General features: G+C 36.2%; 1 protein-coding gene across 1 annotated transcript in view; it reads left to right on the top strand.

The window, feature by feature from the left end:
• The window catches only part of LOC150089501 (glycosaminoglycan xylosylkinase-like), a 128,882-nt gene extending 122,350 nt beyond the window's left edge, over positions 1–6,532 (top strand). The window contains exons 8-9 of the mRNA XM_090390006.1: positions 1,823–1,882; positions 6,238–6,532. Of these exons, the coding sequence (XP_090246132.1) occupies positions 1,823–1,882; positions 6,238–6,448 (271 nt within the window). The 3' untranslated portion in view covers positions 6,449–6,532. The remainder of the gene's footprint in view (positions 1–1,822; positions 1,883–6,237) is intronic.
• Positions 6,533–18,908: the final 12,376 nt, after the last annotated feature.

Consider the following 18,908-nt stretch of genomic DNA (forward strand, 5'->3'; position numbering starts at 1 on the left):
ATAAATAATTTAATGTCTGGGGGTATGGTTGTAATATATGATTTTCTACGGAGGCTAGGTAAATTTCAGATGGGGGGGCTGAGATCCTTAATCCCATAGGTAGGCCATAGGTTTGCTGGTAAATCTGATTAAGAAATCGGAAGTATCTGGCATCTAATAGAAACGTTGTGAGCTCTAGTATGCTATTAATTGAAAGGGAAGTGTGATTGGATAAGGTTTTGTCGTCTGTTAAGATATTACATAAAAAATAAAGCTACGCTATTATATTGTGTCAGTTATAAATGGTACTTTAAGAGATCTACAATTTTCGAATTGTTATTGTATTGTTAAAATATAAATTTGTAACTTTTGTAACTGTAAAGATGTAAATGTTGATGGAATGGAAATGGAACAGTTTGATATATTAAGTAAGGCTGAGAATGTAGTCACTGCTTCTGTGAAATTGAATTTTATAATCGAAAACAAAATTATATCCACATTTTCTAACGTCGGAATAATTTTAAGATTGTTGTTTTTAACATTACCAATGAGCAATGCCGAAGGAGAGTGTTCATTTTCCGTACTGAAACTGGTAAAAAAATATTTATGCAATACTCTTTCGGAACAAAAGCTTAATGCACTGGCAATACTGTACATAGAAAAGGGTATTTTAAAAACACTTTGTTATAAGGATATTATTAATAAGTTTACAATTAGAAAACAAAAATTTTAAATTTCTTAAAATAATTTAATACTGATTTTTTATTTTCATTTTATATTTTTTTGTAATCTCAAACTAATAATATAAATTAACACAACTTCAAAAATTGTGATTTTTTTTTTAAACAAATATTACCCTCATTCTTGTTTACATAAGAAGGGCCCCGACTTTCATTTGTATGCCTAGGGTCCGAAAAAGCTCTAGACGTGGCCCTGCTTCTACCTATAAGTGCAGGCCAAGCTGATAAAAATTCTCCCCCAAAAGCCTTGCAGAGTCCAAGTCTTGAGTTAATCCACAAGGTTTTCAGCATATAATCCATCTTATCGTGCCCTGCAGAATTGCAGATACTTAGACATTCTGATCTAACTCACAGCATTTCTTCAGCATGGTCCTATATTTGTCTAACAAATCATCAGATTGTGTGGGTTTAATATCATTAGGCCCCACATGTATAAGATATTCTCTTTATCCTACTTAAAATCTGACAATCTGTTGGTGACATCATCATTTGTTGCTTCCAGCAGACATACTGTGGTTCTAGACCACCTATCATTATTACAAAAAATATTTCCCTGACAATGGAGTTTCCTAATAGAACTAACTCCTTTTGAACCAGTGCAGTTTGCACTTAGTTATTCTGTTCTGTGGCCTGAATTAGGAGTGCATCACTTGGTAGATTACTAGAGTCTTGAGTCCCTGACAAGCTCCCAGTTATATTATTCTCAAGGGCAAGTACTTGTTTTTTCAGTGACTCAAATTCTTCTAGCACTGCGCCAAATTTTAACTTAAGATCAGTACACTCCATACAATGGTGACAAAGAAAAGAATCGGCAAGTGAACTATGATTATCCACTAGGTCGACCTTGGAATACATGCCACAGGTTCTGCAAATGATGAAATTACGATTCATCTAGAAATAACCATCAGCTATTTCTGTATGAGTCATGATACCCACTGACAAAGTTCAAGGTGGATCTTGTCACAACCATTGTTAAATTTACTAAATATCGCAGGAAGTAACTTTTAAAAAATTGTATTTATAACAAATAATATGGTTCAGATCTTTTAAATAATTCTACTGCATTGTTTTTTTTAAAGTCATTCTTTTTTCTCTTTTAACAGTTTTGGAAATCCTTATTGGGATGAACTAACAGTATTAGCCCCCCTATACCAGTGCTGCAGGTAAGAAATAAAATATTTTGTTTTTGTATGAAATTATTTTTATATGTGTTACTGTAAAACTTATTTCATTATCTTTAACTGTATTACTGCATGTCCTTTTTGTACATATCATCATTTTATATTCTAAGTTCTGCTATGACTTCATCAGATTAGTTAGGAAAGATTGTTTAAAAAATAATCCTTAGATCTATTTATTTAACACAGTTCTGTGTCATATGTGATTCAAAAAAGGATTTTTTGAATCGCATGTGAAAGTACACTAAAGCTTTCTGAGATGATCTTGTTTCCTTTGCAGTTATTTTTTTTCAAATTTCAGAAAAATCTCATATATGGTTATGACCAGATGAAGTGTTTGCACTCTTCATCCAGTCATAACTGAAGTAGAAGCAAAATTGAGACACTGGCAGTTTAGATCTTTGAAATGTGTTCATTACTTCATGTCATAGTTATTTCTGAAAATACCCTTAGTGAAAAATTTTACTTTTATCTTAGTAGAATCATTTGCCAAGTTTCTGTTTGTATCAGTAGCTTTAGAGGCTGGTTCAAGTTGTATTTTTTTCTGTAGTTCATTTTTTTTTTTTGTCCATAAAACAATTTTTTCTACACACAACCTTAATTTTCAGTGTTACTTCCCTAATATATAAGGGCAATTCAAAAAGAATGATGAATGATACATTTTGATATGTTTATTGTGAAGTAACCAGTGATCCTGAAATCATGAAATATGCAACAGTCATAAAAATTCTCAAAGTTTATACCTTAAAGTTAAACTTTCAATGTGGGTGTTCCATGTCACACAGCACACATCAAGTCAATAATCAAATTGCTGCCATACTTTCTCCCTCATGTCCCTGTTTATTGCTACTACCACTATGATGATCTGTTGTCTTAAATCCTGAAGATTATATTTATATGGCAGGATGGTCTATAGATAGTGTTCTTCACATACCCCCACATTAAGAAGTTGCATGGGTTAAGGTCTTGGAGACAGACCTGAGAGGTAAATTGCACGAGGACAGGTCATTAGCAGTAGCTGTCCAATCCAGTGGCATGAAATAGTTTCAAGATAAAAAATAAAAGTGTTTCTCTTTTATTTTTTTATTTCAATGAAACTATTCCATTCCCAGCGTGTCTGGGAGTACCAACATTTATAAAATGTTGGTACTCCCAGATGTGCTGAGCCAGGGCTGATGTCAACATAGCAAATGTCATTTTATGCCTATCAGTTTGATAAATAGCCCTAATTTTTAATAACATTGGAATTTGAGGTATTAACTTTCAAAATTTCCCCTCTCCCCTTAAGATGTGGAGGCCATGTCTTAAGGAGGAGGGAGAAAGCTTCTTGTAGAAGTTTAAAGATTGGTAATTCATCCTGTTGATTTGGCAAAAGGTTGCCCAATATGAGGAATGACTTTAGAGATGTCGGCTGCAAAGCCTGGTACCTTGATACCTTAGTGGAGATCTGATTGCAGAGATTTGATACCTTTGTGGAGGTTTGATTGAGAAAAATATAAGGATCTGTGAGGGAATAATAACACAAAAATAACTTACTATATGTCTCACAGGGTCTTATAGTAAAGTTTAAATTACACTTAACTCATTAGTGGCAGTGCCTGCAAATGTAACAAAAATGGAGTGCGGGGGTCTGATAAATTTAAAATTTCCTTTATTTCTGATTTTATTTTTTAAATTCTGCTTGAAGACCAGTGTTGTATTACTTTCTTTACTAATGAATTACGAAACTTAAATGTCATTTTTTTATTTTTTAACAAAAAAATTGAACTTGTATTTTTTCACACTTTTCATTTTCAACAAAAAAATCTTATTAATTCTCCTGGAAAAAAAAAGAAATAATAAATATAAAATGTAAACTAGAAAACAGTCTATTCCATTTTCAAGTGTATAAAATCATTAAGTGCATAATAATATGATAATTCAGCACATTTCCACTTATCTACAATGTATGCACACTATCCTACCATTAATATTTGGACACCCCTCCATTAATGGCCAGGTCCTACTCAAGCACTACATGTAAGACAACTATAAATACACTTATAACCCTTCAAGGAGACAGTAGTATGATTGCGAATGCAAAATTCCATGATAATGTAAAAATAACAAGCTTCCACCATGGAATAATAGGGTGCCACATAAGCAGTTGGTGTGTACATGACATTTCAACAGCACTGAAGATATCTAAATCGATGACTGGGGATGCGATCCACAAATAGAAGCATAGTTTTCTGGGTCATTACGAAATAATCCAGAAAACCTCTGAAGCTGACAGAACAGGTTAGCTCTTCAAAGAATTGCTTGCTCAGAATGCAGGTTAATATTGTTGCAGCATGCAGACAGACACACGGGCCCTCAGTGAGGCAAGCATGGGACATAAATCAGCACCATTACAGTGTATGCAATGCTGCTTAATATGGAATATCATGTCCACAGCCGTCCACAAGTTACTAATCACCATGACTAATGCCAGACACTATAATCTGGTGTAAGGCCTACCGGTTTTTTTTTTTTTTTTTTAACAAAAACTTAAAGCAAAAAGGGTATTAGAACCTTTTTAATACCATGCATGGAGTGAAGGTTAAGATGAAAGAAGATACATGTTGATATTAGTCATACACTTCTGAGGAATGAGAAAAAAGAAAAGTTGGTTCTATGAGTTGAAGTTTGACAGTAAAAGGATGCTGACTGGTTGTGGCATGTGTTTGGACTGGTTTGGAAGAGTGAGTGGGAATTGTAGAAGCCAATTCTGAAGAACAGGGCCCATGGAAGTATCTATAGAAAAGGCATGCATCAGAAACAGAATGTCTATGAGACAGAGTGGAGAAAATTTGTTAGAGATGGGTTATTAATTTACCTAACTGCACTTTTTTGAATGGAGTCTTAGAAGCCTGAGAGGTTTTGGGGAACAGTATTCCATAGTAGGGCAGATTTGAGATTTGTACAGGGTGAGTAGCTGTTTGGATGAAATTAAAACTGAGAGTGAAAGAGAAAACCCAGTTTTTTTAGTTGCAGAGGAAGCAATATTACGATGTGCTTATGTTAAGGAAGATTAGAAGTCAGGATAATCTCTAATAGAGAATCCTTTTTGCAAGACAGGACAGAGTTTTACGAGGATAATGAAATCAACTAAGTTATCATTTCCCTGCTGGAGAATTACCTGAGATCAGCATTCAAGGAATTGGTAGTGGATATTTGAGCAAGGTTTCTCAAACTGGAAGGTGGAATGCAATGTGCTATTATCAGCAAAACTATGGATAGGATTTCCAGTCAATGGAAGAAGGTCATTAATATACGAGAGGAAAGAACTGAACCTTGGGGATTGCCAGCATTAGTGGAGGATTTAGAAGACAGAGAGCCACCTACCATTATCTGCAATGAGCAGTCAGTGAGAAAACTGGATATCCAATTACAAAAAAAAAAAAAAAAAAAAACAGTTAGCAAACCATAAGATGGAAGCTTATTTAGAAGATCTTTATGAAAAACACAATCAAAAACCATTTGAATCAATTACATAAATCTTGCGATATGTTACATAAACTGAGGGACAACTAGGTGATATTAGATACTAATGTAGTATCTAATATCATTTCAATTTGGATATTTTAATTGCAACCATTTCATTGATATTGTTTGTTGATGACTGTATTCATCTGTTTATGAGGAATATGCTATTTCACATGATCAAATTATTGTGAAAAGTGCTATGACTCTTTTTTTAATCAGCAGTTTAAATTGGCTAATAAATACAGTAGTGGTCTTGCTGCTTACAGTAGAACAAACTATTACTTAGTTGAGCAATGCCTTTGAAAGCAGTGAATTGAAACCATTTGTTTAAGAAAGAAGCAAAACATTACTATATGGATCCATCATCAAATAACAGGTGGTCTTTAATGGCAGTTCCCTAGGGAAATGCTGAAAATGGAGTTCTTTGGTGTGAGCTGCCAGCATGTGAATAGAACTTTTAAAATTATAAAATGCTTGAAAATTCTAAAAAGATATATCATAATTTTGAAAAGAATGAGTAGCACTAGCTGATTTATAATTTTAAAGTTCTTACTTAAAATACTGTATGGTAGTTTGCATCAAGCAGTTTCATTTTTATTATTTTGCATAGGATTGTCACTAGAAATATTTCAAAGGCACTTTGCTGTCTGACTTTGAGCCAGTATAGCAGCATCTTGTTCTGTGAGGCTTGTTCTGCAGTGAGTGTCTGCTAGACAAAAAATGCAACAGGCAGTGAGAACTGTTTTTGGCTATTTCAAAATTTTGAAATGGCCAAATAACATACCTATTTTATAATTTCAAAATAAATATATATTTTTTATTTTTTTCTACAGAATTCGAAAATCAACGTATGACCAACTTTGGATACTAGTGGATACCCTATCATTTGCTATGAAAGAGCTGCTTTCACATGATCCATTATCTCCAGTTTTAGCCCAGCCACATCTAGATGCATTTGATCGACGCTTGAGAACTATTCTGGCTGCCCTTGAGGTGTGTCTGGATGAAAAAGGTGAAGAATACGTAATAGTTGATGCATCTTGAACGACATACTCATTGTGTTGGTTAGTGGTGTGTTGTTGTTCTTTGTGACTGGGAATAATGAGTGAAATTAACTAATAATATCAGTGTGTGTGTGTGCACGTGTGCACGCACGCTTGCTTGCACATGTATGTAGATCATATTTTTCAATGTGACTGGAATTATTATAAAATTATACTTTAAATATTTTATATTTAATCCTTTTGTGTGTTTTCAGCAACACACACACACACGCACACACTCTCGTGCACACACACACACATGTGCATGCACACATGTTTATCATGCATATTGACATATGGAGTATTTGTGTTTGTCAGTGGAGTTGAAACAATAGTAGGAAGACATATTTAACCCTTTTGTGAGTATGCACACACACACACACACACACACACGTTTATCATGTGTTGACTCTGTGAAGTATGTACAAATATGTATATATATGGTTTTCATGTTTGGGTTCCCTGTGGTATATACATATGTATGTTTTGAAGATCATTTCAAATAATGTCACCATTTATGTGTGAAATGTTTAGAAATATTCATGTAATCACTATCATATCTTATCTGTTTCCAAGTAATTGTGGCCACAGTTTATAATAGATAATGATAAGAAAATAGGAAGAAAAACTTGCAACTGTTAAGCTTGAATTGTCCAATATGTGATGTGTGTGTGTGTGTGTGTGTGTGTGTGTACACACAGGGTGTCTCAAAAATACATGGCATAACTTCAGGAATGAGTTCCTCATATGTAGACAATAAAAATATTTTATATCAACATAGTTCTGGAAATGCTTTGTTTCCGAGTTTTGAAGGTCTATCTATGACACTTAACTATTCACATCACCTTATAGTAATTGTTCAAAATGTTAACCTTCTGCCTGAATACAGGCCTCACATCGATGTCTCATGGACTCGCGAAGACGATGCCAAATTCCTGGTATGTTTCGTATTGTCACACAACCTGCCACAATTTGATTGTAGAGAGTTTCCACATCAGCTACCAGAGTTGAATACACCAATGACTTTAAATGGCTCCACAAGAAGAAATCTAGTGGGTTTAAATCAGTGAGCGTGGAGGCCAGGCAGTTGGTCCGCCTCTACCTTTCTACCGACCAGGAACCCTTCGAGATAGGTGGCTGAAATGTGTGGGAGTGCCATCATGCATGAAGTGTGCTTGTTGACAAATGATCAGTGGCATGTCGTCCAAGAAATCAGGCATGTTGTTTTCCAGAAAGTTTCTGTACGCCTGCCCTGTGAGTTTGTTTGGAAGTACATGGTGGGGGCCCAAATAACTTATCACCAAAAACACTCACCCAGACATTGAGGCTGAACTGCTGTTGGTGATGTGATGGAAGAATTGCATGTGAGTTTTCCTCAGCCCATACATGCTGATTGTGAAAGTTTTGGATTTCGTCTTGTGTGAACTGCTCTTCATCTGTGAATGACGCTAAGGCAGGAAAGTGAGCGAGTTGTACCACACTTCTGCAAGAACCACTGGCAGAACATTACTCGCGCAGGGTAATCTGCTGGTGACAAGGCCTGTACCCGTTGCAGATGGTAAGGATACAGTTGGTGTTCTCGCAACACTCTCCAAATAGTCAAACGTTGAACAGCCAGTTGCATTGCTATTCTGCATGTGCTGATTCCAGGAGTGGCATGCACAACATCCAAAATCTCCTCCTCTACTTCAGGAGTCATAGATCTTGGTCATCCTCTGTCGGCAGCACGAGGTGTAAAGGTCCCATGTTCACAAAAGCAGCGATGGATACCTTCAAACATTTTCCTGTCTGGATATCTTCGTTCTGAAAACCTTTCATGGTACAAACGACGAGCCTCCAGAGCATTGCTGTCCGCACAAACCATACATAAAGTGCATATCCGCTTGCTCCTGATTTGAGTACATGGTCGGAATGGAAAACCACCAGATTCTGTCAGTACCTTGTGATGAAGGAAATCACTTGTGGGAGATAAGACATTCCGGTTAATAACACGGGAATCAAGCATTTCTGGAACTATGTTGATATAAAATATTTTTATTGTCTACATATGAGGAACTCATTTCTGAAGTTATGCCATGTATTTTTGAAACACCCTGTATATATATATATATATATATATATTTAAATAATGGCTTAAAAGTTTAACATATTTTACATATTTTTTTGTTAATTTTTCGCTCTACATTTTTTGCCATACTACTGGCTTATGTTTTTTGTTTTATTTTGTATTATCAGATACACACACACACACACACACACACACACACTGAGTGATCACTGAATTATGACCACCTACCTAATACTTCATAGGTCCTCCTTTTGCCCTCAGTACAGCAGCTATCCGATGTTCCATTGGTCCAACAAGATGTCAGAAGTGTTTGGGAGGTATGGCCAACCAAGCTGTATGTATTGTGGTCAGCAATGCAGGTATGGAGGTGATTGGTGTATCCAGACGCCTGATATGCCTTTCCATAGTGTCCCACAAGTGCTCTGTGGGATTGACATCAGTGGAGTTTGGAGGCCAATTGATATGCTGGAAGTCAGAACTGTGTTCCTCAAACCATTCCTGCACAACAAGTGCCCGATGGCTCGGCGCATTGTCATCTTTGATGACACCATTGCCATTCGGAAAAAAGTATAACATAGCGAGGTGTACACAGTCAGCAAGCAGTTGGCAATAGCGGAGACTAGTGATACGTTGTTCCACGTGCACCAGGGGTCCAAGTTCCTGCCAGTGAAACATGCCCCACACTATACAACTGCCTCCATGGGCCTGCACTTTTGATACCCTGTATGATGGATGTTGTTGATGGAAAATCCGTACATGACCTTCCACGGTGTAGAGTAAATAACGTGACTCATCCAACCAGCACACCTTATTCCAATCTTCTGATGTCCAACTTGCATGCTCTTTGCACCAGGCAAGTCCTTTACGCCGATGAACCTAGGTTAGGAGAGGATGCCGTAGGGGTTGTCTGCTGGTATAGCCCATAAATGCGAGTGTGTGATGCTGTGATGCATGGTCATGCCAGATATTGTTCCAGGTTGGCCCGTGTTGTATTGGGTAGTGAACTCTTCAACAGTGCTGTGCCTGCTCACCTGTACGAGTCGTTGGATCTGGTGCTCACCTCTAACATCAACTTTTCACTGACCTTTGCAGTTTCCCCATCAGGTCATTGTTTGACCCTTTTGACGCCAGACCTGGTACACTTTAACTATGGCGGCTCTCAATCAGCCGTTTGGGAAATCAAGGCAACAGCTCATCGAGCACCCACAATCTGTCCTTTATCAAAGTCTGATAAATCCTTCCTTTTACCCATCACGCTCGGAATTTTACTACCTACTGAATGACCGGCACCTTATCTATGCTACATTGGTCGACTAACTCTGCACTTTCGTACATCATGTGGTCAATGGGTCACATTCGGTTTTCATAGGGGTGGTCATAATTCAGTGATCACTGAGTGTATAGCTGCCAACCCTTCAGGTTTATGACAGAAATTATTTTTAATCCATCCTTCTGCTTACCGTCCCAACAAACTGTTTTGTCCTTTTCTGAAAAAAATAATAATAAAAAATAAATAATAAAAAATAAAACTCTACCTTTCACTTTGCTATTAAATTTGCATATTATTAACAGCTTACACATTTTTTACTCTAAATTTTGTTTTTAGATTGGTTAACAAATTGGCCATCAGGAGTGCTAATCTATGTTGTATAAAATATGTTGAACTTGCAAAACAGAGTATAAATTATACTTTATGTTAGATGTAATGTTTATCTTTTTTGCATGTGATGCCAAAAGCTAAATTTGATTTAGTAGTGTTCCTCAATAAGATGCCAAAGAAAGATGATGGGGCATTTAAGAAGATGTATATGTACAATTTTCAATTTATCATAAAGTATGGAAAGTGTAACACTTTTTTGTACTGCATGTAAATGTGATTTTTCAATCTCAAGTGGCATGAAACATGATATAATCAGACATGTGCAAACTAATAAGCATAAGAACAATATGCAGTGTGTAGAAAGAAGTGGGAAAATAGCGTAGCATTGAAAGTAAAGTTATCGTATGTCCTAAAAGTTTATTTATATCATTTGTTATTGAATGTAATCTTCCTCTGAACTGCACTAATCATGCAAGTGCATCGTGCAAAAACATATTTCCTGATTGATAGTGAAATAGCAAACAAAAAAAAGGAAAAAAAGCGCACGTGGAAGAACAAAAGTAGCAGCCATTGTTAGTGAAATTGGACATATAAGCAAAGAAGAGAGCTTTGAAAAATGACAACTTTGATTGCTATAAATGTCAGTAATTGAAGTAATTTCAAGCTATATTCCACTGTGGTGATCTTTACCAAAAAGAAAACATTGCAAAATTGAAAGCAACTTGCTTTCAGTGACAGCGGTGGAGGTGACTCTTCAGGATACATTACTGGGAATTTTCTTCTGATCAACCTGAAAGCATGTGGAATGCTTTTAGAAACTGCCTTGTCACTTGGTGGTGATAATGTACCTATTTATGGAGGCTGCATTTTTTCTTCTGATAGTGGATGAATATTTGGTGGGCATTATCTATAAAGTGTTAAAAGGAAAGTCAGATTGAAATTGTTTCAATTAACATATACCACTGAAGTAAAAAATATTTTAAAGTATGTGTTTGTATGTGTGTCACAAAATTGAAAATTTTTAAAAATGAAAACTTCGTACATATTAATTTCTTCTTATTTTAACTTAGTTGCCCAGTTGAAAGTTGAAAGTCAAATAACAAACCAGAATTTAAAAAAAAGTTGTAAAAATCATAAAACAATTACAAAATATCATAAAAGAATAAAAGCATTATAAATTCATTAATAAATTTGTTTTATTTTTTGATTATATTGTCTTCTACATCTATCTATTATCGCTTGGTTCAATCCCATCAACTTCTGGATCTTATAGGAGCCCAAATTCTTTGGGTTCAAGAGATACACTTAAATAGAAAGTGTGCAAGAATATTTGTTGAAGCTACTGAGTTAGTATTAAGTAGGTCTGAAAACTACTGTTTTGTGGAGAATAACTAATATTTTAAACAACAGTCACAGTAGAAGTAAAACTGATTTATGTTGCTTCTATTGGGACATGTAGCAAGCTTGACAAGCAAGGTATATTATTACTATCAAATGTTGCTATGAAGCAAGTTTACGTAGCAAGAGCCAAAAAAAAAACTACCCTTTTCATCTGCCCACCTCCACACCAAGTGGTAGTTTGTTCCAAAAATTAATCATTCTCTGTCCGAAAGAAAAATTTTTGACGTCTTATTTTATGACCATCCATTTTCAATTTAAATTTGTGTCTCCTTATATGTGTCATCTGAGCAAAGGTTAGGATGCCATCCAAACTTAATTTACTCAGTCCATTTAAGGCTTTAAACACTTCAATTAGGTCTCTATCCAGCAACCTGATTTCCAGACACTGCAATTTGCAAAATTGAAATCTAATCTTATATGGTTAGAATACATTTCTATATCCTTTACTAATATGATTGCTCTTCCACCTGTTCCAACCAATCTTATATCCTTACTAAAATGAGGCTTCCAGATCTGTAGGCAGTACTTAAGATGGATCCTAACCATTCCCTTATACAATGGGACAATCACTCCTTGTTCCTGCTGGCAAAATTCTTGTATATAATTGATACATTTTGTTTTATGTTAAATTATTGTACAAAAATGTGTTTTTTGTCTCTTATTATTATCATTGATGCAAAATCTTTACACCAGTAATAATAATTTTGATTGTTATTTCTTGATTATTATTATTTATCTATTTATTCCTTTATTTATTTGATAAAACACATTAATATATTCACATAATTTTATATTTTGTGCTTTATATTCCACTAATCGTTCTCTGAACTGGAAGATGGAACTAAATGTTAGTTTCATATTTTTATTTTATGATTGCAACTTTTAGTAGACTTAATGGTTTTGTTTTTTAAAAAAAATGTTGAAAAAACAGCATTTTTAAATTGTTTAATATTTTATTGAAATTTAAAAAAATAGTTAAAGTGCTGCAATCCATTATGAAAATAAATATTCTGTGTGACTGTTTGTTACAAACAGCTGCTGTGGCCAGGTTAAAAAAAAAAAAAAAAAAAAAAATCCCTTTTCATTGCCATCATATGATAGGCAGTCTTCTAATTGATTTAAATATTGTAAAAAAACAATTTTCTATGTTATTTTAGTACTACCCATTGAAATTACGAGTGACCGCCACTGCTGCATACAAGATAACTTTTTATCAGATCTCCAAGAATAGCAGTTTGGAGACATAAGTTGGCCACATGTTGCTTAGAGAGCAGTTGTTCGTGAATTTTCCTAGAACAGCAGCAGCAACCCACAATGCTATGATAAAAAGAAATAAATTGAGTCAGTTAGCATGGTGCAAGGTACATATACGCTAAACCTGAACTGTGAGTTGATGAAAATCGGTTGTGTAGTTATGAGTCATGCTGCTTACTCTACCAGTCTGATGGACCTGTTTGGGTATGAAGAATGCCTGCTGAGTGTGTTATCCTAACTCTGATGTTGGCAGTAGGTGTTCTCTTGATATGTGGATGTTTCTTGTGGTGGATTATGTCTGCTGGTTGCAGTGCATGAAAACATGAAAGCTGCCTCTTTTTCAATTATCCTTTATGAAATGTGCCATGTCACAAAGCAAGGATTGTGAACACACACATGGTTTGAAGAGAATAATATAAAAACATTGCAGTTGTTAGAATTGTTCTTATATTATTCACAGTCTGAATCGCAGTTGAACATTTGGAATGGCAGAATTAGGGTTTTGACAGGTAGCAAGCTATGTTGGTCAGTTACAAGGCAGGCTGCATATTTCTTTGTGAATTAATTATTATTCTCAAAAGTTAACGAATAATACTTTAATAATTAGTTATTTTATAGGTGCCTCTGTAGCCAGGTGGGAAGGAGCAGCAGTGCGTAGCACACGCTTCTTGATTAGACCGGGGTTCAAGCCCATCACCACCAAATACGGAGGATGCAGAAAGGTCAGGGAATAACCACCGCATATTCTCGGAGCAATATGGCCTTAGTTGCTAATGCTCCTAAAAAAAAAAAAAACCAAATAATCAAATAAAATAAGTTATTTTATCATTATTAATCATAAATATTGATAAAATAAAAAATTATTTTTATCATGATTACTGATGATAAAAATATAATAAATACTAACCTTTCAGAGCAAAAGCAACAAAGACAATTGAGAAAAATTCACATTAAAGCATACATGAGACATTGCACATGCAGCAGAAGTGAGCAGAGTATGCATGAAATCACTGAATCATGTTCCAGTCATAATGCTAAAATAATTGCCCTGTACCAGATAGTTAATGATTACCAAAATTTTAAATTTCTGAGACTTGCATTTTGAACTAAAATTACTGCTACGGATCTAATTAAATAATGGAAATAAAATACCAAACTGCAAAATAAGTGAGGTGAATTCATATGTATAAAGTATATACAGGGTGTTTCAGTTAAACGTTTCAGAACTTCTAAGAGGGGTAGGGTACATCCTGACAACTCGAAATCATATAGCAATGTGGGGTCGGAAATGCTTTCCTGAAGCGGTGTTGTACACAGAAGCACCATAAAGAAAAGAGACCGTAAGTGAGAAATCGTTTTAATAATACATGAAAAGAAGCAAAAGGTACATGGATTAAAGTAAGTGTTCGAAGTTTCTTCCACGGGCTACAATGCACGCCTCACATCTCCGACGCATGGACATCCGAACATTCTGGAATACTCCAGGCGAATTTCGAATTTCTTCGGCAGCTACTGCGATTCTTGCAACCAGCTCCTCAGCATTGTCAACAGGGGTGTCATAAACTAGCGATTTCATATGACCCCAGAAATAAAAATCAAGACATGATAGGTCGGGTGACCGAGCAGGCCAACGCACGGGACCACCACGTCCGATCCACTGTTGACCAAATATGACATCCAGGTAGTTACGAACATCTCCGCTATAATGGGCAGGGGCTCCATCGTGTTGGAACCACATTGTCTGTTGCGTCGATGCAGAAATCTGTTCATCTCTCAAAAGTTGTGGCAATACTTGCTGCAGAAAGATCAAGTAGATAGGTCCGGTTAGATGACACGGTAACAGGTAAGGTCCGATGAGGTGATCTCCCATAATACCGGCCCATACATTGACCGAAAATCGAATCTGTGCTGCACGACGTCGCACGACGACTTCTGTGTACAATACCGCTCCAGGAAAGCATTTCCGACCCCACATTGCTATATGATTTCGAGTTGTCAGGATGTACCCTACCCCTCTTAGAAGTTTTGAAACGTTTAACTGAAACACCCTGTATATCTTTTGAAATTAGAGGCACATGTTGGAAGCAATAGCAGCTACTTGATTTCAACTAGTAGTACCAAAATCTTTCTTTGTTTTTTTATTTATTTAATTATTTTTTATTTCATTGAGGTAGAGATCTTCCTATTCATTTAATTTCAAGTTCATCATTGTATAAGATGACTGTTAATAATAATAGTTATCTGAATATTAATAAAATAAATTTAGCTGAAAGTGGCTAAATAATTTAACAGGCACAGAAGCTTATATGATGATTATATTATTAAGGACATATTTTGCTGAAAATAAACTTATAACATATATTGTACATTGTTTTTAATTAGTCGCATACAGTTTATTTTAAATTCTTTTACTTCTAAAAAATTTGATAAGGCTGATTCACTTTATATATTTTTGAAATTGGGAAAAATTCTCAACAAAAAAAAAAATATAGAAAATGATACTTCTCGCTTTGCTAGTGGCCCTTCAGGTTATTTTAAATGGACATTATTTTACACACAGAATTTTTTAATGGGTGATTTTCAAACTTTCATAATCACTGCGAAACCTTTAAACATGTTAATACGGATTTCAAAGTTACCAATACACAAAAACTCAACCAAAATAATCATAAAACCAAAAACTTTAATAACCTTGAAAAAATTATTGGATTACAGCATAGGCAACTTTTACAACTAGAGGAAAAGCCGGCTAACAAATAAAACCATCATAAATAGCAATGCCAACACTGGTAGAACCTGGGTGCTGCAAAGGAAGAAGTAAAATTTCCAGAATCCATGCAACTTTTGGCAAAAAAAAATTTTGTTTGAACTTCTCATTCTATTTATATGCTTTTTTTGCTGTTATGATGGCCTTGAGTGTCAAGCGATAGTTCCCAAGCGATCTTTCTAGTGAGATTTTCTAGCGTTTTTCCTAGGGTGAGTACTAGTGCTTTCATAAACCCTCCACTGCTAGCAACATTACTGCTTCCCTCGTTGAGCAGTGTCACTGCTTTAGTGCTAGCATTGTTACTGCTAACCCTGCTTGCAATGTTACTGCTATTGATAGCAACGTACCTCTCTCCTGTGTTGATTGCTTGGTCACTGGTTGGCACCGTTCCTGCCTCCATGTGGTGTGGCCGTGTGAACCTGGGAGGAGGAATTCCCTCTTCCAGGGCTAAAAGGAGCAATGATGGATTGCAGTGAATATCCATCACTGGAGCCCACTGATGGCAAAGTTATTAACTCTGTATCAGAACATGAGTCGAATTGTCCGAAAAGACTAAGGATGGATAAACAGAATTCAGATATGCCAGCATTTCTTATAATGCACTCACTGTCCACGCAACCTGTCGGCAAGCTATCGCCTTTTCTAATACAAAAATGTTTAGAATTGGTTGTTGGATCCCCTAAAATGGTGAAGCGTCTTCACAATTTTAGGAGATCCAATGGATACGATGTAGGATAGATGTGTGGAAGTTTGCCTTTAGCCAGCGGGTAGTTGGTTGGTGGAACAGACTTCCATCCTTTGTTGTGGAAGTTGATAGCCTAAATAAAATTTAGGCTGGGTTGGACGGGTATTTGGAATGAACGGAGGGGTAAAGTGGAAGGGTTTTTTTTTTTTTTTTTTTGGCTGATGTTGCTGCATAAGTTTGCTTTCTTGCATCATGTGCCTCTGCTAATGCTAAAAACATCACATTCAGAAAAATTGTTAAAATTAATGCCCTTTAACAATATTCCAGTGTCAGTTACACCCCATAACACTCTGAACACCTCTAGAGGCGTTATCAGTGAATGGGACTTACTGTTTCTGAAGAAGAACCAGTACAAGAGCTTAGTGAACAAAAGATAACACATGCATGGAGAATAATGACTACAAAAGATGGCAATCTACTACCAACCAGGTCCATCATTTTAACGTTCAGAACTCCAACACTACCATCTTCTGTTAAAGCAGGTTACTTAAACTGCAAGATTCTACCTTACATCCCGAATCCCATTCGCTGCTTTAAGTGCCAGAAGTACGAGCATTCTCAGACATTGTGCCGAGGCAATGCGGCACAAATGGAGCCACAAATGTCCTATTTGTGGCTCCAAGGAGCATTGCCAAGGAGACTGTACAGCCTCCACTCTTACTTGCCCAAACTGTAAAGGAAGCCATTCTGCATTTTCTAAAGCATGTGACCTTTTGAAAAACAGGGAAAAAAAATCCAGAAATATAAATTGGAGCATAAAGTCACATACCCTGAAGCAAGAAAGCAAATACTGTTAACCATGTCTAGCCGATCATACACATCGGTCAGCAGAAACAGCCGCTCAGCTGCAACTCAAACAGATGTCTCCATAGAACTGAACGTTTCCTTTGCCACTTGGGCCAAAACTGTGCTAACATGCAATAGAAACCTACAGTCAATGAAACCAGCAACACACCGATCAGTATCCCAACTGATGCTATCTAAACCTTGCCCAAAACAACAAAATCAGAAGAAAGTGAAACCACGCATTAGCAACATTGGAAATGGAGGTTCAGTCAGAGAATAAAGACACAGTACTAGAGTTACATGCTAAAGACACCATGGATACAGGATGTCCAAATTTTAAAATGAAAAATCAAAAGTAAGCAGACAGAAACCTCAGAAAAAACAGATCAATCTTCCTCAAACAAGCCCAATCAATGAACAAATTCCTACAATGGAATTGCAGAGGATTACGCAGATGACCTGAATGATTTACTCATACAAACTAATGCATTAGGTGTTTGCTTACAGGAAACATTTTTATCACCAAACGTTTCTCTCAAATTCAAAAACTATACTGTTTAGGTGAGACAGTGATTCTGGCACTCCTGCTGGTGGAGGGGTAGCTATCCTCGTCAAAAATACCATACCATCAAGACATCTCCAACTACAAGCCTCCTTAGAAGTTGTAGCAGTTCGGATGGCAATGGGAACATTGTTAACCCTTGCATCCATTTATATCCCACCGAATTATCCTTGCTCCCAGACTGAACTTGAAAATCTTATCACACAACTGCCACCTCCTGTATGTATATTCGGTGATTTAAATGGACACCATCCATTGTGGGGATCTTTCACCATGGTTAGCAGAGGCAAATTAATTGAATCATTCCTGGATAATCATAATCTGACTGTATTAAACTCTGGCTGTCCAACTCATGTTCAACTACCTATAGGTACAACATCTGCCATAGATTTATCCATCTGTTCAGTATCTCTTTTTCCAAGCATGGAATGGTTAGTGCTGAATGAGCCATTCCACAGTGACCATTTTCCTATCATAAGTTCAATTCAAACACAGGTCGTGTCATGTCCTAAAGGCCGTACTTCTTGGAATTTTCATAAAGCAGACTGGAAAAACTACACCACTTGTGTTCTACTCTACAACTAGTATGTAGAACAACAAAATATTGATGACGCAACCAATCACATTACCAGCCATGTATTATCGGCAGCCAAAATTTCCATTCCAAAATCTGACCAGCGCAAGTGGGTACACCAAAACCTGTGGTGGAGTGAATGTTGCCCCAAAGCAAAACAGTGCTTGGAACCAGTTTTGTAAATTCCCCACTACCGCCAACCATGACTGTGACCGTAGCTACGCTGTTGCCTCGCCTTTTGGCGATCTGGGTTGGACACCTAGTCTGGCCCACTTTCTCTCCATATCCTGGCGGAGGGAGGGGCCGGGACTGTCTCCCCTCCCCCCGTTTACTTCTCCTTGTGTGGCATGGGCATGCTACACTGATATCTGGGGTCGTCTACCCTATTGGCCTCATACTTCTGTCTTTCCCCTCCAGTCTTCAGTCTTTCCCCCCACTCTCTCTCTCTCTATACATCACAGTGTACGCCCCACACGACAAAAACTTAAACTTCCAAATTATAACAGCCAAATCAAATCGTGCATCAATTCCGAAACTTAACCTCATTAGCGAACCACCCCTTAAAATCGCGTTATTATTATTATTTTTTATTTATTTATTTATTTATTTTATTCTTTATTTATTTTTATATTGTTTTTTTTTTTATTTTATATATATATATATATATATATATATATATTTATTTATTTTTTTTTTTTAGGCCC

Source organism: Mastigoproctus giganteus, chromosome 2 (genome assembly GCF_048544385.1).
Source record: "Mastigoproctus giganteus isolate SK-2022 chromosome 2, ASM4854438v1, whole genome shotgun sequence".
Classification (NCBI taxonomy): Eukaryota; Metazoa; Arthropoda; class Arachnida; order Uropygi; family Thelyphonidae; genus Mastigoproctus; species Mastigoproctus giganteus.